The sequence below is a fragment of the Guillardia theta genome, assembly GCF_000315625.1.
Source record: "Guillardia theta CCMP2712 unplaced genomic scaffold GUITHscaffold_69, whole genome shotgun sequence".
NCBI lineage: Eukaryota > Cryptophyceae > Pyrenomonadales > Geminigeraceae > Guillardia > Guillardia theta.
The window spans coordinates 318,527-341,237 of NW_005434605.1; the positions used below are offsets into that span (position 1 = coordinate 318,527).

Consider the following 22,711-nt stretch of genomic DNA (forward strand, 5'->3'; position numbering starts at 1 on the left):
TAATAGGGGGGTGGAGTGTGGATACAGTGCTGGACCCACCCCACCCCTCTGTCTCTGGTGCCTACCCCTGGTCAACAGGCATGAAAGGGGGTCTGAGGTTCTGTGTAAATGGTTGGGTCCATGGTCCATGGGAGGTTAAAGTATGCTTATCGGGGAAGAGAGGAGGGAGGAGGGAGGAAGGAATGGAAGAAGGAAAGACATGACAAGGGAGTGATTGATGCAGTGAGGTAGGAAGTGAGGGAGTGGTGGACAGAGTGAGGGAGTGAGGGAGTGAGGGAGTGAGGGAAAGAGTGGCAGGGAGAGGGAACAAGAAGGCAGAAGCAAAGAGAAAGATGGGAGGGAGAGGAGGTAGAGAGGGAGGGACTAAGAAAGAGGGAGAGGAGGTCGAGTGGAAAAGAGGAAGGGAGAGGAGGTAGAAAGAAATAAGTAGAAAAGAAGGTATGCAGCAGTTGAAGATGCGGGAGCTGGCAGGGGAGCAGGCCCGGTGAGGGACAAAGTAACGGTCACCCAGGGAGGGGTAGGTGCAGGGATAAGAAGAGTGACCAGCTGTGGCCTGGTTGGCCGTAACAAAGGTGTAGGAATGCAGAACTGCAATAAGTGCGATCCATTTGAGCGATCAACTTGGTTCGCATACTGCTAGTCATCCTTGGAAGTCTCGATTCATCCTCGCTGACAACTCATGTACAGTGCGCTATGGCTTCTTGAGCCTAAATGCCGTTTACCTTCAGTCCGAGGCCTCATGTCAACTACAGATTATGTCTCGATGTGCAGCGAACAAGTCACGAATGACTGATAAATCTCCCTCACACATGTTGAAATCCGGTGCTGCTTACATGGTAGCATTTGTGCGATGATCGCAGAGAGATGGTAACTAGATCATAAAAGCGACGAGGGTAGCAGAAGTCGGTTGCAAGTTTTTGACAGGAAAAGCCAGAAGACACATCTTGATTAGCAACCATGTTTTGCTTTGGGAACAGAAACAGGGACTTCGAAGAGAAGGTCCTTCTCATGACAAGCGACAAGTACAGGAGAACTACAATCCGCAAAGTATGCTTACCTTGATCATGTTTTAAATTGGGCGTGATTGTGAACTGATTTTCATCGTTATCCGATCCCTTGCTTTCGTCCCTGGATAGATTCAGAGGAGTCAGTACTACCTGCAGGTCAGTTGGGATGCTGCAACGAACTCTCCGTCACTCATTGATACCTCGTCGCAGATCTGGACGACTTTGTCAGCTGTTGTCTCCTTGCTTCTCGGCATCACAGTGGCTGAGCTGTGCGGGGTCGGCAAGCCTTATTCCGACAGCATCGACACAACCAATATGACCGAGGAGGAATTGCTGGTCTTGGTGAGCACGAAGTGCACTTCGAGGGCCTCGAGCGTGAAGGCCCTTGTGGCTGTGGCCTCGGTGCTGCTGACCGGCCTCGTGATTCGATTCTATTCTCTGGAGCTCTCGCTGGTACATCTGAACAGCAACAACTGGCGGGAGGAGAGGCCCAGGTTCTGGCAAGTCACCAAGTGGGCCATGCAAGGAGGCGTCCAGACCAAGAAGTTCCTTGAGCTCGTCATAGAGATCTTCCTCTGCATCATCAACCCTGTCCCCGGGCTCTCGTTCGAGTTCCTTGCGCAGTCTTACATCTTCAAGCAAGGTCAGATGGTGCTGAACTACCGCATCGAGAACGTTATCGTCGTGTGCATGTGAGAGCATCCTGCGCACCGAGGCCCTCTGACCGCACCGCAGGTTCCCCAGGCTGTATCACTTATGGAGGATGTACCGGATGTGGATGTTCTCCAAGTTCTTCAATCAAGAGTTCCTAAGGTATATGGACAACCCGACTCTGAACTCGTTCGCTACCATCGTGCCGTCCAGCACCTCCTTTGCCGTCAAGGTCAGCAGTGAAGTGGCAAGGTGGTGGGAGCTGAAAGTCGGACAACGCAGGTAGCGCTGGCGAGGCATCCGGTGCTTACCATGTCGTTTTCTCTCTTCGTCTTCCTCTGGGTTGCAACGTACCTTATGAGGCTCGCCGAAGCTCCGTTTCAGACGGACATCGCGGTGGGAAGAGGATGATGGGAATGCACCTGCTGTAAGCTGATCGTCTCATGAGCAGGAAAACATCTGGAACCCGATGGTAACTGACTGAGCTCCTGCTGTTTGACAACTACTTGACACCATCCCTTTGCCGTCCCCCCCCCTCCCTTCTCTCCCAACAGTGGTTGGTAGTAGTGACTGTAAGTCTCCCGTTGGATCGATCGACTTGCACCTCATTCGCTCCCTCCAGTTGGCTACCGTCGGCTACGGCGACACGACCCCCGTCACTTACACAGGGAGGACGATCGCAGTCCTCGTCATGATGTTCGGAGCGTAAGGCTCTCCCCTCCTCAAGGTAGCGACTGTGACGATCACGCTCAGACTCTACGTGGCTGCGGTCACCGCGACCTTCTGCGAGCATATCTCGATGACGACTGTCGAAAGGGACCTGCTGATACAGGCGAGCGATCCTTCGGACCTGCTTCCTCTCCCGCTCCTCTCCCCCTCTGATCGCTCCCAGCTCCTGTCCTGCTGTTCCTCTGAAGAGCCTTCTCAGATCGACATGGAGCAATGGCAGTTCAAGCTCGCCTGCCTCGCTGCCGCTGTCATTCAGGTGCTCCAGTGCCCGCACGTGCGAGGGAGGGCTGAAGGGACCGAGCAGAATCGATGGAGGGGAAAAAAAGACAAGAGGCTGAGCTTTCAGTTCAAGGCGATGCAGAAGAGGGTGAGGAGCCTTCTGTGGTTCCGCAGTCATGAGACCGAAATCGCTGCAGTTCATCAAGTGGACGGAGGACGAGGAGGTAGAGGTAGAGCAGTACGTCATCAAGCGTGTGAGTTCCTCCCTTGCCTCGTCGTGCTGGGAGCCTGCTGAGGTTGGCCGCAGACATCCAAGAGCAAGGAGAATCCAGCTGGGGATGGAGGACAGCAAAGTGCGCTGATCACCGCAAGGTTTGACACCCTCGAGCACAAGGTGAAGAGCTGGGCTGCATCTCAACCCCGTCTGACGTGCCATGGGGCCTCCCTCAAGTTGACAACTTGTCAAGACGAGCAGCTCAAGTTCGCCAAGGAGCAGCAGGAGGTGTTTCACAACGTCGAGAGGTCACTCAAGCATCTCCACGCGCAGGTAACGGTCGTGTCCTGGCTGACTTCGCTCCCCTGCCCCCATCCCCCACCGAGCCGCTTCCTCCTCTCACCCTCGTCCTCGAAGATCCTTCAGATGTCTTCCAACATCAGAGGGGAGGCGCCTCCAGCCCATCCCGCCCAGGGCCCTCAGGTAGCAGCATGGAGCTTCACTCTCAGTGACTTGCCCCGCTCAGAACGGGGGAGGAAAGAGAGAGAGCTTCTCAACGTCCCTCAAGCTCCTCACCTCCAAGGAAAAGGATCTGGTGGAGAACATGGAGGCTCGAGTGGAGAAGGTACCGCAATGGCGCTCATGGCAGGGCGGAGGATGAGGAGGTGCGTGTTAGGTGCTCTTCAGCCCGACGGAGAGCAGGAGGAAGAAGATCAAAGTTCTCCATGAGGTCCATGCAGACCCCATCCTCCTGCTCCTGCTCCTGCTCCTGCTCCTGCTCCTGCTCCTGCTCCTGCTCCTGCTCCTGCTCCTGCTCCTGCTCCTGCTCCACCACCACCACCGCCACCACCACTACCATCACCACCACCACCACCTCCTCCTTCTCCCTCTTCCTTCACCTCCTCGTGACTTTCGCTCTGCAGTCGCTAGGCAAAAGCCTCGGCCTTCTCAAGTCCCTGATGGAGCCCGGGGGAGCAGAGGAGGAAGCGGACCCGCCGGGGCCTCCGGCATACGAGCAGATCGCCAGCTCGTGGAGGTTACAAGCGTCCTCCTCCTCCTCCTCCTCCTCCTCCTCCTCCTCCTCCTCCTCCTCCTCCTCCTGAGCCCCTCATGCCGTCTCCCAGGAGCGGACTTTCGCGGAGCGTTCAGGAGGGAGGCAGGCAGGAGGTCTGCCACCCGCTCCTGCTCGGCTGTTGTGATTGTGATCCCCTCAGCTTCGAAGTCCCGGCAAAAGCTCTGCAGCTGAGCAGCAGCACAGACAGAGCAGGAGGAGCGAGATCGTGTCCACCAACGCCTCCAACGAGTTCGAGGTGGAAGAGCGGCGGGGAAATCCTGGAGGAAGAGAGATTCAGCAGAGGAGGGAAAGAAGTGCAAATTGGAGAAGAGGGTGGGAGGGAAGGGGAGATGGAGAGGTGGGCAGACGGGCAGGATGAGCTGAGCAGGATAGAGGAGCAAGAGATGAGGAGAGAGAGTAGAGAGGGGAGCGGAGAGGGGGGGAAGGGAGAGTGGAGCGAGAGCGGGGTGTAGGATGGGGAGTTGTAGGAGGGAAGGAGTGGAGCATAGGCAGGAAACAGGTAGGAGCGGCAGATCTCACGCGCTAGCAGGCGGATCTCATCAAACGATTCAACGGCAGCAGCAACAGGCTGAGCGGGTCAGACCAGGAGACTAACCTCACCCCGCGGAGGATAAGCAGACGGGAGATCACAGCGGCAACGGTGAGGAGGGGGGTGGGGGGGAAGGAGGGGAGGAGGAGAGAGGGGGAACAAGGAGGCAAGGAGCTGACGAGTGACTCAACGCAGGGACGGAGCAGCGGTAGGAGCCAGGAGGGTGAGGAGAGGGGCGGCATGGCGGAGGGAGGACGGAGGAGGACGGTGCGGCATTCAGGTCAGAGCAATGACGTCATTCTCGTGGATGGCGCAAAGCGCCCGAGCTATCGACTGGACCGCAGCACGTCAGCCCCGCAGTATGCCTAACGCTCTTCCAGTGTATTTGTAGCAGTAGTCGGAGCAGGAGCAGGAGCAGGAGGAGAGAGACGAGGAGGAGGAGGAGAGGGAGGAGGAGAGAAGAGGAGGATATGTAAAAGGAGAACTTGACGATTTTACTTGTCAAGGTCCCTTTACCCCTGCCAAGACGCTCTCGGCCTCTAGCATGGACGAGAGTTCTTTGACCTCCGATGAGTCGATCATAACCTGCCATGACACCTCGTCGATTCCCCAATGTACTCCTCCTCCTCCTCCTCCTCCTCCTCCTCCTCCTCCTACTCCTTCCTCTCCCTCCTCCTCCAATACCACGCAACCACCAGCTCCTCCTCCTCCCCCTCCCCTTTCTCCTCCTCCTCCCGACCTGTAGCGTCCAAGCAGAAAGGTATGCCGTGAGGACAACTCGCTCTCTCCTTCTGTACACACGTCATGTTTCCTTTCCCCGAGCTCCAGCGCTCACGAGGGCATGTCGACCGCCATGGCGCACTTGAGCTTCAGGTCCTGCATGACAGTGAGCAGGAGCGGCTCCACGACGACCCCACCTCCTCGTGCTGCTCCACAACTGCTCGCATCCTACTGGGTGTCAGAGATGTAGCGAAGGAGAAGTCAAGCTACCTGTCAGCAATGGTGGGGAGGGAGCTGACGAGGAACAAGGGTCGTTCTCCTCCCTCCTCCTCCTCCTCCTCCTCCTCCTGAGACTCTCGACTTGCCATGCAGACGATGTCGTCCATGTCTGACATCACGAGCTGCATGCGAGCCTGCCGAACGATAAGTGGCGGGGGGGGGCGAGGACGGGAAGGAGGAGATAGAGGAGGATGAGGAAATAGAGAAGAAACGTTAGTGCACCACGATCAGTCCGAGGGCTGCCAGTTCCTGCGAGGAACAGAAGACTGAGCGGGAGATACAGTGCGATTGTTGTCATGATGACTATCCGCCTCCTCCTAGTCCTCCTCCTCCTCTCCTTCTCCTGATTATCATCACCATCATCATCAGACCTGCTGGAGCATGTCGTTATGTGTGTAGATCTCGTTCCACATCTTCCCCTGCTCACGTCTCAGCCACCAGCAATCGCCATGCGCGGCTCGACCTCTATCCTCTCCATCAATGCCGGCACCTCGTCTCCTGCGAGCTTCTCCCATGACGTAGACAGATCAAGCCGCTCCAGTTCGAGGATGCTGTTCACCAGTCCAGTAGCCACATGCCTTCAGCAGCTCGTCACCCTCGCTTCTGCCTCTCCCCTCCTCCTCCTCCTCCCCTCCCCCTCCCTTTTCCTCCCCTTCCCTTTTCCTTCCCTCCCCTCCGCTCCTCCTCACCTGCTTCGCTCAGATGCCTCCTCCCACTCGTGCACGTGTTCCTCTAATCTCTTGAAGACTGCCATCGTTCGCTTCCTCCACCTCCCCCATCCTCCTACGCTCCCTCCCTTGTCCATCTTATCTACTTCAGCCGCATCCTTCACTACCTACAGCCGCATCTTCCCAAAAGCCCCCAGGTGAAAAAAACTCCTCCCCCGATACCCCGACCGCCGCCGGCTCCCCTCCGTGCCTCCTCCTCCTCCTACCTGAAGCCTCGGTTCTTCTCCAGCCTTCTCCTCTCCCTCTTCATCCTCCCCCCGTCCTTCTCTCTAGTCAGTCTCAACTGAACATCGCTCTCCTTCCACGGCTTCTGTTCTTTCATAGCCGCAGGCTATCCCTCATCCTCCGCGATTCCTTCCTTCCTTCCTTCTCGCCCACCTGTCGTCTCCCCCACCCTCCATCTCCTCTTCCTCCTCTCGCCGCCAGCGAGTACATGGAGAATGGCGGGGGGCGCGGGTCCATCGCGAGGCATGTCGGTGGGCCAGAAGCGGAAAGGGAAACAGGAGGAGGCCAAGGCAGCGCGGGACAGGATCATAGCTCCCCAGCTGACGAGGAGGGTGAAGGATCAGCTGCAGGAGCTCCGAGCGAGCCCCCTGTGGTGTGAGGAGGTGGAGGCTGGGAGGAAGACTCTCTGCTTCCCCTGCAAGGGCGGCACACAGCTCTACCCCAGCAGCGCAGGGCAGCTGGCAGGCAGCCTGGGAAGTTTGCTGCGCGCCATCGTCGGGCTGGATGCGAACGTCTCTGCTGTAGCCATCGGCACCTCCCTGCCCCGCGGCGGCTCTACTCCCTCCTACGTCGCTGGGGTCGGAGGGGAGAGCGGGGGCCGGCTGCAGGTGGCAGGGGAGGCCTTCGACCTCAGCGACCGCCTGGTCAGCCTGACGAGTCAGACGGGGAGCTGCGGGGAGGTGGATTTCTGTCCTCCCTCCTCTTCGTGCCCCAGCTCCTTCATAGTCTCCTGGTTTGACAGCCAGCAGGGCCTTGAGCTCTGCCCTCCCCTGCCGCTGGTCCCCAAGGAAGGCGCTGACGCCTCCCCCCCCATGGAGGAGGCAGCAGGCAGCCTGCCTCCGCTCTTCTTCGGAACTTTCCAGCTGAGAGGAGAGGAGGCCTCTCGAGCTACTCAGCAGGCGATGGAGCTGGGCTACCGCGCCATCGATACCGCATCCATCTACAGGAATGAGGAGGACATCGCCATGGGCCTCGCTGCGTCCGGCGTGAGGCGAGAGGATGTGTTCATAACCTCTAAGCTCGCTCCCAACGAGCAGGGCTACAGCAAGGCCATGTCGGCCCTGACCTCCTCCCTCCAGAGGCTCAACACCTCCTACCTTGACCTCTACCTCATCCACTGGCCGGGAGCAGCCAAGACGCCGTTGGAGTCTCCTGCGAACAAGCGGCTGCGGCTGGAGAGCTGGCAGGCTCTCGAGGATGCACTGAAACTCGGGATGATTCGAAGGGCGGGAGTGAGTAACTTCTGCGTCCGTCACCTGCAGGAGCTGCTCGCGTGCTCCGAGCTTGTTCCCTGCGTCAACCAGGTCGAGCTACACCCAGCTTGCTTCCAGGAGGAGCTCCTACGTTTCTGCGAGGCCCACAAGGTTCAGGTACAGGCATACTCTCCTCTTGGATCTCCCGCAGGCGTGCAGTCGCTGCTTTCTAATGCAGACGTGCTCCGAGCGTCAAAGGAGGAGGGGGTCTCAGCTGCCCAGGTTCTCATCCGATGGGCCATGCAGACCTGCGGCTCTGCAGTAGCCAGATCTTCGAACGAGCAGAGGCTGGCAGAGAACCTAGAGACGACTCAGGTATTCGAGCATGACGAGTCGGTTGGATCTGATTGCTTTCCTTCAGCTTCCAGAGCTCTCGGAGAGCAGCATGAACCTCTTGAATGCGATAACAAAGACTGACACCCAAGGGAACCGCCTCGTGACCAAATACTGCTGGGATCCCTCAGGAGTTGCATGAAATCGTGGGATTTCTGTCGTTTGCGTAGAGAGGAGATTTGGTCAGAAAGGTCGAGACTTCTTTCACTCATGAGTTGCTGCCCTAATTTACACTGATTTGTATTCGAGTGTTCCCTCAAGCTTCTTCGAATCTGCCATCTTGCGCACAGCCTTTGCAAGAGACTCAGAAAGAAGGAAGAGCAGGCAAGGAGGCATACCTTCATGAAGTCTTCCTCGATTGTGTAGTCTCTCTCCGCTCGGATAGCGAACATGCCCGCTTCGGTACAGACATTCCTGATTACAACTACGTAAGAGCAAAGAAATGGGAACAGAACAACCGACCTCAAATCTGCAGCATTGAACCCATCTGCCAACTTGCACACTGCTTCGTAATCAATGTCGCCTAAGGCGTAAGTTGCAAGTTAGCGTCTCCAGTTGTGTGGTTGGGACTATACCGTGTTTAGTGATGGGAGCAGCATGGATTTTGAGGACTTCAAGCCTTCCCTGTTCGTTAGGGAGGGAAATCTCGACCTGACGAGGGACGATCAAGAAAAAATGCTATACAGGAAGTTTTCATTCTACCTTGCGATCAAGGCGGCCAGGCCTGAGAAGAGCAGGATCCAGAACATCAGGACGATTCGTCGCCATGATAATTTTCACTTTGTTCAAAACATCAAATCCATCCAGCTAAAAACATTAGATTAGAACACAGGGACAAAGATGAAAAGCATGCCTGATTCAAAAGCTCCATCAAAGTTCTCTGAATTTCACGATCTGCAGAAGTTCCTGAAACATCATGACTCAGAGACAGTTCTCAAGATTGGAAGGGGCCAAATCTCCGAAAGCAAATTCAGCAAATTCAACCAACCTTCTGAGAAGCGTCTTCCCCCAATGGCATCAATCTCGTCCATGAAAATCACGCACGGCTAGCAACAAGTGAATCTCTAGAAACTCTCCATTGAAACATCTGAACCTGTCGCTCTTTAGCATATCCAAACATCTCACGAATGAGACGCGCGCTCTCTCCGATGTACTATCATATCAATGAGCTTGAGGAAAGCCAAAGAGTAAAGCTGAAACCTTGTCCACAATGGCGGAAGAGACAACCTTCAAGAAAGAAGCTTCTATGTTACAGGCTATCGCACGAGCCTGCAAGAAGGAATGATTACACGCCAGAAGCATCAATATATGCCATTTACCAATAGCGTCTTTCCAGTTCCAGGCGGGCCATATAGCAGGACACCCTTGGGAGGTTTGATACCGACGCGAACGAAGAGGTCCGGGTTGATAAGAGGCAACTCAATCACCTGACCTCAACACTCAATACCTCAAGATCGCTCCGACGGACTCAAGCACCTCGCGAATCTGACGGATCTGGTCACCCAGCCCTCCAATGTCGGAGTAGCTGACCTGTATCGAATCATCAGACCATTCCACCACAGCAGTCAAAAAAGCAGCGAATACCTTGCCGGGATCTTCGGCGGCCATATGATAAACAAGAGGATCAACTTCGCGAGGGAGGATTCTCATGATTGTCAAAGTGGTCATATCCAATGTAACCCTGGTTCCAGGCTTCAACTGGTCCCGACTGACCTGAAAGTATCACAGATGGTTCAGCTTTCGACATCGAGCCAAGAAATGATCGTACCTTGTTACGACAACCAACAACGTATCTGGGCCCGCTGCTCGCCTTCACGATGTACCTCTCATCATCCAGCTGTCTCAATAGCTCACCGATGATCTGACCAACACTCTGAAGAGCCTTGAGATCCTCTTCCGTCTTGTCGTAGGTCTTATTGAGCTCTCGGAGGTTCTTCCTCATTTCACGGACTCTTGCTTCTTGTTCCCTATGCTTCAACAGCGTCTCTTTGTAGCGATCCAGCGCCTTCTGCTTCATTTCATCGGCTGGATTCGACTGAATCATATCGGTATCTTCGGTAGTCATTGTTGATCAGCGCTGATAGATCTGCTTGAGGAAATTCAGAAATCATCAACAAGGACTGTATCAAACAGCAAAAATACACTGTTCGTCTATGCACTACGACGCGTTAACATGCGATCCATATCGAGACATTTAGCAACGAAAACTTTGTTTAACACCAGTATCCCTACCCTATGATGGCGTGATCGCGTGCTAGTGTGGTGATAACCATCCCCCACTTTCATACCCAGACAAATATTCTCTACCTCCCTCCCTCTCCTGCTCCCTCCCTCCTCCTCCTCCCCGCGTTCTCCTTGATTGAGCTTGCATGGCATTCTGAATTGATCGACAGCTGTCCAATCCTTCTGTAACGGCAATGTAACGGAAACACCATACCAACGGATCCGTAACGCACTCGGATCTCCAACGGTTACTGTAACGGTTCCGTCTTTGTCGGGCGATGAGGGCGGGTTTGGCGGTAGCGCTTGTGCTGGCACTGGCGCCATGGCGGACGAGCACGTTCGAGATGGAGTGGAGCGAAGATGCTCTGAGTCTCTTCCACCAGCGCCACCGGCTCAGCCAGCCTGAGCTGGAGGTGGATCCCCGCGTGCAGGCTCGGATGGACAAGTGGGCGACTAGGTGAGGCAGGGAAGGGGTAGGTACTGACCGTGGCGGCAGGTACATGATCGAGGGCATGAACGATGTGATCGGATGGTTCGACCTGCAGGCTCTGCTCGTCCTCCGAGTCCTTTCGGCGCATCAGATCAAGAAAGGGGTGGAAGGAGGTGTGGCGGAGATAGGAGTCCACCACGGCAAGGTCCTGCAGAATCCTCGTGCATCTCCTCCTCCTCCCACCCCTCTGTTCTTGCCCTCCCCCAAACCCTCTGTTCTTCTCCTTCACCCGCACCTCATTTCTCTTCTGTTCTCCTCCTCCACCATTACCACCTCTTTCGTTGACGCTGTCATGATCCCCCACAGACCTTCACGGCCCTGAGCCTCATGAACTTGGACGCTGGGAGGCAAGGAGGACGAGCTGTCGCGATCGACGTCTTCGAGGAGCAGGATCTCAACGTGGATGGATCGGGAGAAGGCGACCGGCAGGAGCTCTTGCGAACGCTGGAAAGATGGTGGATCATGCTGCACGATAGGAAGGAGGCTGAGACGCTTCTCTCCCCTCCAGGTGCGGGGATGTCTGCGTGACACCAGACAAGCTCGCCATCCTACAAACCGACTCGATGATCCTGCAGCCTGAGCAGGTCGGATCCTTGACGGAGGAGCCGCTGGCGTCTGACGAGCCCAGGTGCTGCAAGCGAACGACAAAAAGAAGCTGCGGATCTTCTCGATCGACGGCTCCCACACGGCTGAGGCCACATACAACGACCTGTCAATCGTAACCGGAGCCTCTGCTGCGACAGCTCCTGATGAGGCTGACAGGCGGCTCGCGTGCTCGCACAGGACGGCATCATTATGGTGGACGACTTCTTTGCTGAGGGGTCAGAGACATGTCGCCCTCCTAACATCGCACACTCACTCGGGAGCAGGTGGCCCGGCGTCTCCGAGGGAGTCATGAGGTTCTACTACAACCAGTCGAGCCTCGACGAAGCCCCGCTTGTGCCCTTCTTCGTGGGGTTCAACAAGGTCGGCCTCCTCCTCGATGGCCGTGCTGTTGGTGAGGACCTTGCTAGGTTCTGTTCGCGCGGGAGGAGGTCGCGAGCGAGTACATCGACAAGCTGTGAGAGGAAGGATCCTGCCAGCTTCCGGTGACGGTCAGCCGCAGGGTCTCGGAGAAGGACGTGATAGGCGATGATACGATGAAACTCAAGACGCAGACGATGTTGGGAAAGCCGGTGAGAACTTCCTCAGCCGGCATGACGACAGCTTCTGATGCGCCAGCAGATTATCGTGATGTCCGAGGAGGTTCAGTGCCGCAAGAAGAAGCGAAGCTTGTGAGGGAGCTTGTTGCTTCCCTTTTCAGGAGCCTTGACATCGTCCGTTGCAGGCTCCCCGGTGAAACATGCCCGGCAGGGTATCAGTGCTCGTGACGAGATCGCGGCAGTCAGCGATCTCGTTGGTTCTAGGGGTGAAAAAGTTTAACTCTTCCTGTCGGAGGGGAGGAGGACACAGAAAATGTACACTAGAAATTGGCAGGAGGAGGCATCGGACGCTCAGCATCCCTCCCATTCGAGTGCCAATGGTTGTGATTGACCTTGTACCCCCCACGTCTCATCTTCATCGGTCCTCTCCGTCCTTATATGGCAAGAGAGGGGATCCCTCGAATAGCTCCTCCTCAATGGACCGGGTTCCATGGGAGAATCTTCCCCGTATCTGTGCCGAGGAAGAGGATCTTGCCCGGTCCATTGGGCCAGGGTATGGCGAGCATGGAAGAGATCTAGTGGAGCATTAGGCAGCGAAGGATGCATGCATGCCGTTAACCTTCCCTCCTCCGACCAGGTCTATCATCTTAGGGGAGAACTGAACCATCTTCAATGCTCCGTGATGCAGTTGACGATCGTAAACCTTCGGGAAGGATAGGAAGAGGATGAGATAAGACAAGGGAGGGGGGAGTGGCTCACCAAGACGCTCCCACCTGACGTGCCCATGTAGAGGTAGTGCCCGCTAAGTCTGTTCAAGTTGCCCTCGATTACTTTACCTGTTCCTGGGGCAGAACGTCAGTGAAAAATGAGGAGGAGGAGGAGTGTTTCGAATGGGTGGTGTGACAGGTATAGGACGAGGAAGTATAGTGGGAGGGGTGCCCATGGTGAAAAGGGCAAAGGAGTCAAGTGATCAGAAGGCTTGCCTGGGGGCGAGAGGTCCATGCAGAGGAGGCGCTCCCAATCGCGTGCGAGGACTCCAAGGTTCTGAAGGGCATTCGTTTCTGCAGCCTGCAAGCCATCAAATTGGTAAGAGGAGTTGCTAGCTACTTGCGAAATGCTTGATGGTGGGAGATCATTTGAGGAGCGAGCAAGGGGACTGAAAATCAGCATACCAGTTTCAACGTGAAAGCCGCGAAGCTGGTTCTGTTTTGTCATGTATCAAAACCACTGTAGAGAGAGGGCGCAGCAGACTCACCCGCGTTGAGAGGAGCCGGTCTCACCCTCTGAGCAAGGCTTCCAGCACTTGAGGAAACCATCATGACTGCATGTGAAGAGCACGTCCTCCAACTCTCCTTCCTCCCTCGGCGACCACTTCATGCCGGTGATGCGGCCGTCATGCGCCTGCACGATGCTGGGCTTTATCAACTGCACCTCGTCCCCTCCCTGCAGAAGGGACTGAACGTTCCACACCATGAGCCTGCCCCTGATGTCCCCGCTAAAGAGCAAGTGCGAAGAGCAGGAGAGGCTTAGGATATCCGCGTCTGACTCGAGGTCCCCCACATGCTCCACCTCTTCCCCCTTGTGCCTCCAGACCTTGACGAAGTTGCAGCCGCACGTGAAGACGAGGTCCCCGCAGCATGCTATCGCTCGCACCCATCCCGTGTGGTCCGGCATGTCGTATTTCTTCCTCAGGCCGTCTCCTGCCACCTCGTTCGATTCAACTTTTCCATCACCTCCTTCCGTGAGCCTGGCCTTCAGTTTGCCCTTGTCATACTCCCAGCACTCTGCTTTCCTCGATTTGCCCCTTCCCACCCAGAGCTCACGCCCGACGCACTGCAGGGAGAAAATGCTCCTGTCGTCGGCGGACATGGTGACCGTCCCGTAGGGCAGGAGTTTAGGAGGAGGGTCGCTGTACCTCCCGTACGCTTCAATTCCCTCAGTCACGTTCAGCTGCCATAGCCGGAGTGTCCCGTCATGAGCCCCCGAAGCGAGAACGACTTTCCTCCCATCAGACGAGTCCAGCGGCAGGACGGCGAGGGCAGCAACACTTCCGTTGAGGTGCATGGCAGTGTTGAATGTCTTGGGTGCGCTCAACTCCCTGGTCAGCTCCTCATGCTCATCCGAGAGGTTCTGCTCCTGAAGACAAGCCGTCAACCTCAGAGCACCGGCACATGTCGACTCACGTATCGCTTCAGCTTGAAACGAAGGAAGTTCCTCTTCGGAGCCTCCTCGCTCGAGGCGGCGAGACCTCGGCACCCCGTTCGTTCGACGGAGCCATGTCTGCCTCGACGACGAACGACCTCAGCAGCTTGCCAGCTGGACACAAACGAGGAGGGCGGGCATGATGCGGCACGCAGGTGGGCAAGGCGAGATGTGCCTGCCAGGAGGTTGAAGGTGGAGGAAGGAGATAGGGAGCATGAGAAGAGGAGGAGCATCGGGAAGGGGGAGCTTTTCATCCTGTACTTGTCGTGTATGCGATCGCCCCTTCAGTTCTTTGGGCTTGTTGGGAGCAGGCGGTAAATCGGCAGGAGGAAAGCGAGGGCGGCTAAGCAGAGGATGACGAGCCCTGTCGCCCTCCAGATCCCGATGGAGTGAGAGAGCAAGGAGAGAAAGAGGGAGGCAGCAGCCCCTGCAGCGATGGATCGGTAGGACTCCCACAGCAGCGAGAGGAAGGTGACGAAGAAGATAAGCACGGAGAACTGGATCTGTTGCGCGCGATCAGCATGGACAGAAGTGGAGCAGCGCCAAAGTACCGAGCTAAAGAGCGCTCTCTCTCCCAGGAAGTACAGAAGCGCAAGGCCGGCGACAAGAGCGATCACGACTTCGAGCAGCACACGAGTCAGCACAAGACCACACCAATGAGCTCGTATGACACCCATCACTCATGCCTGCCTCCCTCACTCCCTCACTCACTCCCTCCCTCCCTCCCTCCCTCACTCACTCACTCACTCACTCACTCACTCACTCCCTCCCTCCTTCACTCACTCCCTCACTCCCTCCCTCACTCACTCCCTCCCTCCCTCCCTCACTCACTCACTCACTCACTTCCTCCTCATCCTCTCCTTCGCCCCCGCCCACCTCCCCACCGGCCCCTCACCTGCTGGCAGAGCGAGAAGCGCCCCAGCCATGCGCCTCCTCCCGGACCCTCCCTTTCTATTTTTTTGAGGCCCTCCCTCCCTCCACCGCACTATCCTTCCCTGATCCTTACTCTATCCTTGACCACTTCCGCTATCCTTGACTGCCACCTACTACCTCAGTCCGTCCTTTCCCTCTCCTCCTACTCCTGCTGCTGCTGCTGCTGCCGCCGCCGCCGCCGCCGCCGCCGCCGCCGCCGCTACTCTTTCATCGTCACCTACTCTTTCATCGTCTCCTTCTCCTACACCTGTGATCCAACCCTTACTCTCTCCCTTGCTTCAAGAGATGTGCAGTGGACGACGCTGGTGCACACACTGGGGACGGCATGGAGGCTTCTGGAGTGTGGGTGTGAGGGAGAGCATTTCGATAGCCCGTCGACATTCCAAACAAGAGAATTTTACAGGTCATCCTACGTGGGTGGACAACTTGAACCCGAAGTCTGCTCCCCCACGGTAGTGAATGCTCACAGAGTCCTGAGTCCCGAAAGTTGCAACGATGCCTGGCAGGGAGGGGAAACGGAGGGAGGGGAGAGGAGGGGAGGGAGGGGAGGGAGGGGAGGGGAAGAGAAACACAACATCAGGCATCCCGTCCATGAACAGAGCACGAGTCTTACGGGAGTCCAATGAGTCAGGAGGAGATTGAAGGTCGACAGGCCTGTGTGCAATGCCGTACATCGAGGGCTCGTCGGTCTTGACACGGCTAGAGCAGGCAACGATCAGAGCCAGTGACAGGGGCCGCACACTCCCTGACCTGGCCAGCGTCCCCGACCGCGACCAGATGTACATGGCTGGCTCGGCGCCTGGGATGAGGCCTGAGGTGAAGAGGATAGGGAAGAGGGAGAGGTACCTGCACTGATGATCTTATCCCCACAAAACGTCACGGCCTGTGAAGCAACAAGCGTTATCAGCCGTCAGCCAAACGTCAGCTGCGGGCTCCCTACCTGCACGTCGCCGCATGAAGGCATGGCAGCGACCAGCTTCCTGCTTCCGAGGTGCCACAACCAGACACATTTCCCTCCTCCTCCCGCCGCCACCCAGTTGCTCTTCTCAACGTCGACCGCTCCCACGAACTGACTGGCACCCGGGCCGTTGGAGACGGGGAGGAGCTCCCCAGCCCTCTTGGAGTCCCTGCTCCCTTGTCACAAGGCTCACAACCCTGAAACCTTGACGCTCAACCTCAGGTCCCACAGCAGCACCTTCCCGTCCTCGGCTCCCGTCACAAAAAGGTTCTCATCCTTGCACTGCACGCAATGCAGGTACTTGTCGTGTCCTTGGAAGGTCGCCTTGACCTTGAACGTCCCACTATCCCACGCATACGCCTTCGAGTCTCCTGCACCGTGGGGCTCAGATCAACTTCTGCACACAGCACACCACTGCTCGCCCATCACCTGCTGCAGAAATGAAGGTTGACCCCGAGGTGTTCCGAGCGAGCCCGTTGGTCTCAGCCACGGGCAGAGTTGCCCCCCGCCCCTGCCTTGAGTCACTTCATATCTCAGCACCACGAGACTCACGATGCAAATCTGGGGTTGCACGAAGCTGTCGATCAGCACAGCTTTGGCACCGAGCAAAGAATCTGCCTTCCATGCTCGCATGCCATCGTCGGACCCTGTGAGGATTACCTGTCCAATTCTCAGTGCAAGCATGCTAGGATTGGCGGGATACATCTTTGGAAAGAGACAGCATGCAGAAAATCGAGCAATCATGGAGTTTGTGGGTAAACGCGGGGCTGGGTTTGCAGTCTCTTCCTGCAGATTCCCAAAAGGACGCGTTCAACATTCTGAGGGAAAGTCAGATTGTCAGAGGAAGAGGGTCTGCACGAACGGGTCGATCTCCCAGACCAGCATTTTTCCTTCAGATCCTGCAGCATGACGAGTCACTCTACTCAGAGACAGCTCCATGCTCTCTTGGCCCTCTGTCTGGCACGACAACCTCGCACTCCGACACAACCCCCCAGGTCAACAGGGGAAAGGGGAGTTCGGAGAGCAAAGCAGGAGGCTGCTTCACAGTTGATGACAAGAAGAGAAGCAGGCAAGGAGCAGGACAAGCAAGCCGTCTCAGCCATCGCCCTCACCTGCTGCCAACACATGTCGCTCTACGAACATCCCCGCGAAGAGCGTGCCCATGGCGCCGACTACCTTCCCGGGCCACCCGGGCCACCCGGGCCATCCGTCAGCCGGCATGCCGCGCACTGAACTCTGAGCTACTAGCCCCCAGGAAAGCGGGGGGATGAGGGACCGCGTGACCCGAATTGAATCTTTCTGTTACAGTTTTCTCGGGATGTAACGGAGTGTTAAGTAAAAGAAGTTTTTTTAGGAGGAGACTCGTGCGCGAGCGTAGCGGCAGAATGAAGGTAAGATGGGCAATGGTGTCGCGCTCGTGGGAGGATGGGCGGGAAGAGGAGGATATGAAGGGTTGTGAGATGAACTTGAAAGTATGGTAGATGGTTGCTTGTGGTCATTGTTGTTGTATGCGGTCCAAATCCTGTGCGGATCGCATCACGAGATGATCGATGATGTGGCGATTTAGTATCAGTCCTTACGGTGTGTGGGAGGCTTCTATGCTTGATAGCAGGATGCAGTGGTTGAAATATGTGTATATGCAGTATGAAGTCCGTGTTTACATCTTGACTCATTGCTTTGTAGTTCAACATCGCGAACCCTGCAACTGGCTGCCAGAAGGTGCTGGAGGTCGAAGATGAGCGCAAATTGTAAGTAGTCTACCTTGATGTTGTTGTCCACCTCGCATGTCTTATTTGTGGGAATCAGGCGCGAATTCTACGACAAGCGCATGAACCAGGAAGTTCAGGGTGACGTGCTTGGCGATGAGTTCAAGGGATACGTCTTCAAGATCTCTGGAGGAAATGACAAGCAGGGTTTCCCCATGAAGCAGGGTGTCATGACCAGCAAACGTGTCCGCCTCCTCCTCAAGAAGGGATCCTCCTGCTACCGTCCCCGCAGGAAGGGAGAGCGCAAGAGGAAGTCTGTCCGTGGATGCATCGTCTCTTCCGACATCCAAGTCCTCAACTTGTTGATCGTCCAGAAGGGTGAGGGTGAGCTCCCAGGACTCACTGGTGAGTTTTTGCCTCGCCCCTGCTTGAATCCGAAGTCTTATGTTTCGTGCAGACACCTCTGTGCCCCGCCGCCTTGGTCCCAAGCGTGCTACCCGCATCAGGAAGCTCTTCGCTCTCGAGAAGGGTGACAAGCTCGAGAAGCAGTACCGCCTCAAGCGTGAGGTTTCTCGTGGTGAGGGCAAGAAGCCCACCATCAAGGCACCCAAGGTGCAGCGTCTCGTTACCCCCCAGCGTCTCCAGAGGAGACGTGCCGAGAAGGCGCTCAAGAAGGCTAGCCGTGAGAAGAGCAAGGAGGACGCTAAGAAGTACCACGACTTGGTCATTAAGCGCAAGAAGGAGGCCAAGGAGAAGCGTGCCGAGCAGGCTTCCAAGCGTAGATCCCAGAACTCTGCTACCAAGAGCGGTGCATCAAAGTAAACTTTTCGACTTCATTCATTACAAAGCAGAAAACCAAAGTTTCCATTCATTCGAATATGATTCCTTCGAGCATGTTTGTTCAGAGATATATTTACATTTATTTTGTTACCGAAGCAGCAACAACTTGTTGTAATGTTGTGTATTCCACTTCGTAGAGTTCAGATAGGACCGGCCAGACGTTCTTCCGTGCAACAATCAAGACACGTTGGGATGTGTCAGGAGAGCACAAGTTAGAAAGTGCTTGGGAAAACGAAGGTTCAAGTCCTTGTTTGCGCTTGATTTCTAACGGCCCGATCTCGTCGATGATCAAGTAGTCCACCCTTACACTCTCATCGAGCTCCTGACGCGCCCATTTGAACACTGCCTCATCGAAAATGAATGGCCCAACGGCTACGGTTGATTCCCCGTATGTCGACGTAGCTCCTTCTGCTCACTAGAAATCAGATGATTGCAGAAGATCGCGCACTGATTCTCCACCCCCTCATGCACTCTCCTTACTGAATCCACTCGTCAGGATTTACCTTGATCAGAATGAAATTCCATCTCGCCTTTCATGTCTTTCTTGAAAGCTTTCATCTTTTCTTTGGTCTCCTCACTTATTTCATTCAATTGGAGCAACCGAGTTTCTGAGCTCGAAATTCGTATCAAATGGCGACGGTCATCTTTGGTGGGGGCAACGACTCCAGCCACACTGCCGGTATGCAAGCATCGAGGAGGAGCATCAATATCCAAGAAAGCAAGGGATGGGGTCAAGACCTCTTTCCTCGGCGCTTGAGTTCTTCCGCTGCCTCCAAGAGGGTCGACCTGGTGGCTCCTCCTGCCTCCTCCGGGCTGATGACGATCAGCGGTGTCGGCATCGAAGGTATCGAAACTTTAGAAGTATGAAAGTTTACTCGAAAGTTCTGATGGCTGAACATGGTTCAAAGTTTGAAACTTGTTAAATATCCGTCGTGGGGGTAGGGGTGCTCAATATCCCTTTAAGTGTACGGGTGTAATGTTGTGCTATTTGGTGGGTAGGGGTAGTCAATCCTGGTTGTTGACCCTCGAACGGCGAAGTGCTGAGCCCCTCGAGGGTGGGGTGATCATGGGTAATATGGGGGGTGGGGGTATGAGTATCAGGGTGGAAGAGCCAAAAAGGTGGTTGCGGTGGGGGTCGGATGTTTGAACTAGACCTGAAGGGGTAGGGTAGTATGTTGAAGTAGCCGGTGATTGGTGGGTTCTTTATATATGAAACATGGGGTCCTTTGTGGACAGAAGGTAGGGTGGTAGTTTTTTGGGGTGACGAGAAGGGTGGGGTACAAGGTAGGGCAGGATCAAGGGGTGGGTAAAATTTTGCTGATGCTGCTAGTTTGGGCGAAAATGAATACACGGGAGGACAACAAAACGGCAGGATGGGAAGGAGGGGGAAGGGGATGGGAGGGGATGGGAGGGACATGAATGAAATGAATTCTATGGAATTGATAAGGAGAGCAGTAGAGAACGGGAGACGGGATGAAGAGAATCAAAGAGAAAAGAAGGACAGACCACACAAGCATTGGCAATGAATCTATCTCGAAGATGTTGAATTATCGTTGCATTTGATTGGACTCAGTCGATCACTTTATCTATGATGTTTTCTTGCCTTACTTTTTCCTGATCACCCCGTGAGATGATGTGGCAAGGAGGGTGAGCATGGTAGAAAAGGTGCCGGGCTCCTACGAAGCTGATATGAGAGCCGTTATGTCATCCTTCCTGCAGAGCCCATGTGATCCAATGAAACTTGAAAGATATCACTTTCGATATATGCTTGCGGCCATACCTGTGTGATGTATTTCAATCGAGATCCGTGATTTGATGCCAAAACCGAGTTCTTGCTCTTTGCTAACTGTGTTTGCTTCCGCTAGTCCTGAAAGGAGTCCAAGATGTCCGGCAATAATTGGGGAGGTGGAGCAGGTTGGGACGAGAGAAACTGGGATGCAGTCCGTCAGCAGGAGCAGAAGAAGCAGGAAATTTTGGTGAAGGCTTCTCAGAACTCAGAGAAGATCAGGCAGATGGTCAGGCAAACCGACCAAACTCGTCAGGTCGCAGGAGAGACTCTCACCGTCCTCGACCAGCAATCTGGTGAGTGAAATCTGCATTGTCAAGATGATGCGGACTGAGAGTGTGGGCAGAGCAACTGAAGCGCATGCATGGGGAGGTGGACAAGATAGAAGCTAACCTGAACTTCGCTGATCGCACCATCCGAGGAATGGAATCCATCTGGGGCTCCTTCAAGAACTACATGACAAAGGGCAACGTCAAGAGCTCACGTCCAAGAGCGGAGGCTGAAGCCGAGAAGCTAGATCAGAACAGGTCCGCAAGGCAGTCGGGCAGCACTGGAAGGAACCTGGCCGATTCTTTCAACGCCCGAGCTAACAACCAGCAAAAGGAGTACGCTTCTGACTGGAAAGGTAAACTTCAGAAGCTAGAAGACCAACAGGAGAACGATCTGGATGATCTGTCGAGAATGGTTGGAGAACTTAAGGCCATGGGGAAGGATATGGGAACAACTCTTGATTCGCAGACTAAGTCGATCGAACGCTTGTCGGACAGGACAGATGCTGTGGACTCCAGGCTGGCCAAGTCGAACATTCGCGTTAAGAAGATGCTTGGATAGTTAAAGGAATTTTTTCTGTTTACAAATTTAATTCAGTATCAATAGAAGCACTTCAAAGCAGGATGGAAGCGGCCAGGATTAACGCTGCCCTGTCGTTTCATTAACCTACCTATGAATATGGTCCATCGACGAGCTTGTACACTAAATACTCGCTCGTTCCGAAATAACGCGTTGCCAGCTTGTGGCCCATCGGAGTGGGCTGAGAGAAAGCACAAAAGTTAGGAGGAACAACGCTGCCGTTGTGAAAGCTTTCTCTCACACTGTCCAACAACTTTTTTGCATGTCCTTTCCTCCTGTGATTCTTGTGAATCCAAATTTGGCAAATTCCACATTCAGCTCTTTCTGCGCGTTCAGAAAGCATAATCAGTGCGTCCTCATCTTCCTCATTTTCTACTGCAGGCCGTGGCAGAGCTTTGTATGCTTTGTTGATCTCCTCCGCTAATATGTATCCAATCACTCGTTTCCTTTGCGATATCAGCAAGTAGTATGCGTGAAACCTCGACTCAAGCCGTTCGCTGCAGTCAATACCCCCCATCTGTTGTTCGACAGAATTTCTGACTTCCTCTGCCTTTTCTATGTGTGATGCTTGATCGTCGGGACGAATGCAAACTATCCGAGATCCGCAATCAAATCGCTTTATGACCCGCTCGTTCCTGAAGCCTCGAAATTCCACGCCCTCCACTGCGTTGGCATGCACTTTCTTGTGTAGAGCTTCATCTGGCTCTAGACCAGGGCAAAATACCATTCCGCACACTTTGCATGCACGTGCACTGAAATCTCGTTGCCCAGCATCAATGAAAAGTTGTCGCATATCGTCATTCTTCCTCTTCTTCTGTGGCCGATGATTTGATTTTGGCGCTTCGACATTGTTTTTCCACTTGAGAACTTCTAGAGCAGAACGAACAGTCTTATCAGAGCGAGGAGCCGAAGGCGAATCCAAGAGTCCTTCTTCGGGGACACTGGAAGGGTCTTCCATACGCAGCGCAGCATACTCAGCAAATTGCGACGCGGCACCTTTCGAAGTGATCGGTGGTACCGAGATTTCTCCAGTACTTCGCCTCCTTCATGATATGTCAGCAACTACCACAGCATATCATTACAATACCCATAGGCCGGCATGACAATTCCGCAGAGATTCCTTTCCAATTCTTTTTGCCTAGATTCTGTCAGTTCGCGATCAGATCACGGTTTGAGTAAGACTGTCATAGAAGTGAGAAATATTAGGTAGGCTGGGGGGGGGGGGGGAGGGGATGAGTGGCCATTGTACAAGCTAAGTGAAACGAGAAGCCTTTGATCAAGACGTGGAAGGCGTATGATTTCTCAATAAAGCTCGGTCTTTCAAATTGTAAGAAGGTGCAAGATGAATCAGTCTAAGTGATAACTCATCAGTATTGATGCACAGCCTGGGGAAGGAAACACAATCGGTGAGTGGCGGGAAAGCATAGGTGGAAGCGAGGGGCGATTATGTGAAGTAGGTGTATGAAGAGAAAGGAAAGAACGCGGAGAGAACCAAAGATGGATAGAACACAATCCAACAAACCACAGCAAAGAGAAGAATGATAATGAAGGGGGTGCCACGGGCAGTGGAATTGGAACCGGGGGGGGGGGGGGGAGGGGGGGGTAGGAACGACGAAACGG

The 22,711-nt window shown here is 54.9% G+C and overlaps 11 protein-coding genes across 11 annotated transcripts; 5 read left to right on the forward strand and 6 right to left on the reverse strand.

Moving 5' to 3' along the window:
- Positions 1 to 957: 957 nt before the first annotated feature.
- GUITHDRAFT_113720 (hypothetical protein) lies at positions 958 to 4,793 on the forward strand (the record flags this gene model as incomplete). Its single annotated transcript, XM_005827165.1, has 20 exons — positions 958 to 1,047; positions 1,218 to 1,699; positions 1,743 to 1,890; positions 1,941 to 2,054; positions 2,110 to 2,130; positions 2,281 to 2,363; positions 2,412 to 2,427; positions 2,587 to 2,643; positions 2,692 to 2,754; positions 2,804 to 2,860; positions 2,914 to 3,153; positions 3,238 to 3,303; positions 3,347 to 3,445; positions 3,497 to 3,550; positions 3,744 to 3,856; positions 3,945 to 3,987; positions 4,035 to 4,130; positions 4,425 to 4,535; positions 4,620 to 4,647; positions 4,705 to 4,793. The coding sequence occupies 20 exons, from the start codon at positions 958 to 960 to the stop codon at positions 4,791 to 4,793; spliced, it is 2,070 nt and encodes a 689-aa protein (XP_005827222.1).
- A 132-nt stretch (positions 4,794 to 4,925) lies between these two features.
- Positions 4,926 to 6,177, reverse strand: GUITHDRAFT_142959 (hypothetical protein; the record flags this gene model as incomplete). Its single annotated transcript, XM_005827166.1, has 8 exons — positions 4,926 to 5,009; positions 5,164 to 5,215; positions 5,260 to 5,300; positions 5,342 to 5,372; positions 5,415 to 5,557; positions 5,795 to 5,842; positions 5,914 to 5,974; positions 6,113 to 6,177. 8 exons carry the CDS (start codon positions 6,175 to 6,177, stop codon positions 4,926 to 4,928), a joined length of 525 nt encoding a protein of 174 aa, XP_005827223.1.
- Positions 6,178 to 7,188: 1,011 nt separating this feature from the next.
- Positions 7,189 to 8,104, forward strand: GUITHDRAFT_158351 (hypothetical protein; the record flags this gene model as incomplete). The annotated part of the gene is made up of 2 exons (XM_005827167.1): positions 7,189 to 7,965; positions 8,042 to 8,104. The coding sequence occupies 2 exons, from the start codon at positions 7,189 to 7,191 to the stop codon at positions 8,102 to 8,104; spliced, it is 840 nt and encodes a 279-aa protein (XP_005827224.1).
- Positions 8,105 to 8,152: 48 nt separating this feature from the next.
- GUITHDRAFT_154199 (26S proteasome regulatory complex, ATPase RPT4) lies at positions 8,153 to 10,056 on the reverse strand. Its single transcript, XM_005827207.1, has 13 exons — positions 9,731 to 10,056; positions 9,547 to 9,675; positions 9,439 to 9,492; positions 9,282 to 9,389; positions 9,163 to 9,231; positions 9,056 to 9,115; positions 8,951 to 9,008; positions 8,816 to 8,868; positions 8,665 to 8,769; positions 8,538 to 8,613; positions 8,425 to 8,485; positions 8,301 to 8,376; positions 8,153 to 8,253 (listed from the first exon to the last, which is right to left on the reverse strand). Exons 1-13 carry the CDS (start codon positions 10,025 to 10,027, stop codon positions 8,191 to 8,193), a joined length of 1,209 nt encoding a protein of 402 aa, XP_005827264.1. The 5' UTR covers positions 10,028 to 10,056; the 3' UTR covers positions 8,153 to 8,190.
- Positions 10,057 to 10,451: 395 nt separating this feature from the next.
- Positions 10,452 to 11,767, forward strand: GUITHDRAFT_88828 (hypothetical protein; the record flags this gene model as incomplete). Its single annotated transcript, XM_005827168.1, has 7 exons — positions 10,452 to 10,630; positions 10,682 to 10,820; positions 10,982 to 11,130; positions 11,184 to 11,259; positions 11,304 to 11,393; positions 11,438 to 11,496; positions 11,545 to 11,767. The coding sequence occupies exons 1-7, from the start codon at positions 10,464 to 10,466 to the stop codon at positions 11,765 to 11,767; spliced, it is 903 nt and encodes a 300-aa protein (XP_005827225.1). The 5' UTR covers positions 10,452 to 10,463.
- Positions 11,768 to 12,290: 523 nt separating this feature from the next.
- GUITHDRAFT_164746 (hypothetical protein) lies at positions 12,291 to 14,962 on the reverse strand (the record flags this gene model as incomplete). The annotated part of the gene is made up of 7 exons (XM_005827169.1): positions 14,915 to 14,962; positions 14,571 to 14,638; positions 14,001 to 14,522; positions 13,098 to 13,953; positions 12,577 to 12,659; positions 12,437 to 12,520; positions 12,291 to 12,392 (listed from the first exon to the last, which is right to left on the reverse strand). Exons 3-7 carry the CDS (start codon positions 14,271 to 14,273, stop codon positions 12,291 to 12,293), a joined length of 1,398 nt encoding a protein of 465 aa, XP_005827226.1. The 5' UTR covers positions 14,274 to 14,522; positions 14,571 to 14,638; positions 14,915 to 14,962.
- Positions 14,963 to 15,356: 394 nt separating this feature from the next.
- Positions 15,357 to 16,795, reverse strand: GUITHDRAFT_113726 (hypothetical protein; the record flags this gene model as incomplete). Its single annotated transcript, XM_005827170.1, has 10 exons — positions 15,357 to 15,451; positions 15,566 to 15,651; positions 15,703 to 15,751; positions 15,799 to 15,835; positions 15,893 to 16,079; positions 16,128 to 16,281; positions 16,340 to 16,421; positions 16,463 to 16,570; positions 16,614 to 16,728; positions 16,773 to 16,795. The coding sequence occupies 10 exons, from the start codon at positions 16,793 to 16,795 to the stop codon at positions 15,357 to 15,359; spliced, it is 936 nt and encodes a 311-aa protein (XP_005827227.1).
- A 491-nt stretch (positions 16,796 to 17,286) lies between these two features.
- RPS6e (small subunit ribosomal protein S6e, cytoplasmic) lies at positions 17,287 to 18,473 on the forward strand. Its single transcript, XM_005827171.1, has 4 exons — positions 17,287 to 17,301; positions 17,594 to 17,658; positions 17,717 to 18,021; positions 18,074 to 18,473. Exons 1-4 carry the CDS (start codon positions 17,296 to 17,298, stop codon positions 18,436 to 18,438), a joined length of 741 nt encoding a protein of 246 aa, XP_005827228.1. The 5' UTR covers positions 17,287 to 17,295; the 3' UTR covers positions 18,439 to 18,473.
- Positions 18,438 to 19,301, reverse strand: GUITHDRAFT_154203 (hypothetical protein). Its single transcript, XM_005827172.1, has 3 exons — positions 19,195 to 19,301; positions 18,960 to 19,129; positions 18,438 to 18,864 (listed from the first exon to the last, which is right to left on the reverse strand). The coding sequence occupies exons 1-3, from the start codon at positions 19,293 to 19,295 to the stop codon at positions 18,536 to 18,538; spliced, it is 600 nt and encodes a 199-aa protein (XP_005827229.1). The 5' UTR covers positions 19,296 to 19,301; the 3' UTR covers positions 18,438 to 18,535.
- A 1,018-nt stretch (positions 19,302 to 20,319) lies between these two features.
- Positions 20,320 to 21,135, forward strand: GUITHDRAFT_164748 (Qbc-snare). Its single transcript, XM_005827173.1, has 2 exons — positions 20,320 to 20,538; positions 20,589 to 21,135. The coding sequence occupies exons 1-2, from the start codon at positions 20,340 to 20,342 to the stop codon at positions 21,071 to 21,073; spliced, it is 684 nt and encodes a 227-aa protein (XP_005827230.1). The 5' UTR covers positions 20,320 to 20,339; the 3' UTR covers positions 21,074 to 21,135.
- A 47-nt stretch (positions 21,136 to 21,182) lies between these two features.
- On the reverse strand, positions 21,183 to 22,192 carry GUITHDRAFT_113729 (hypothetical protein; the record flags this gene model as incomplete). The annotated part of the gene is made up of 2 exons (XM_005827174.1): positions 21,183 to 22,134; positions 22,179 to 22,192. The coding sequence occupies 2 exons, from the start codon at positions 22,190 to 22,192 to the stop codon at positions 21,183 to 21,185; spliced, it is 966 nt and encodes a 321-aa protein (XP_005827231.1).
- Positions 22,193 to 22,711: the final 519 nt, after the last annotated feature.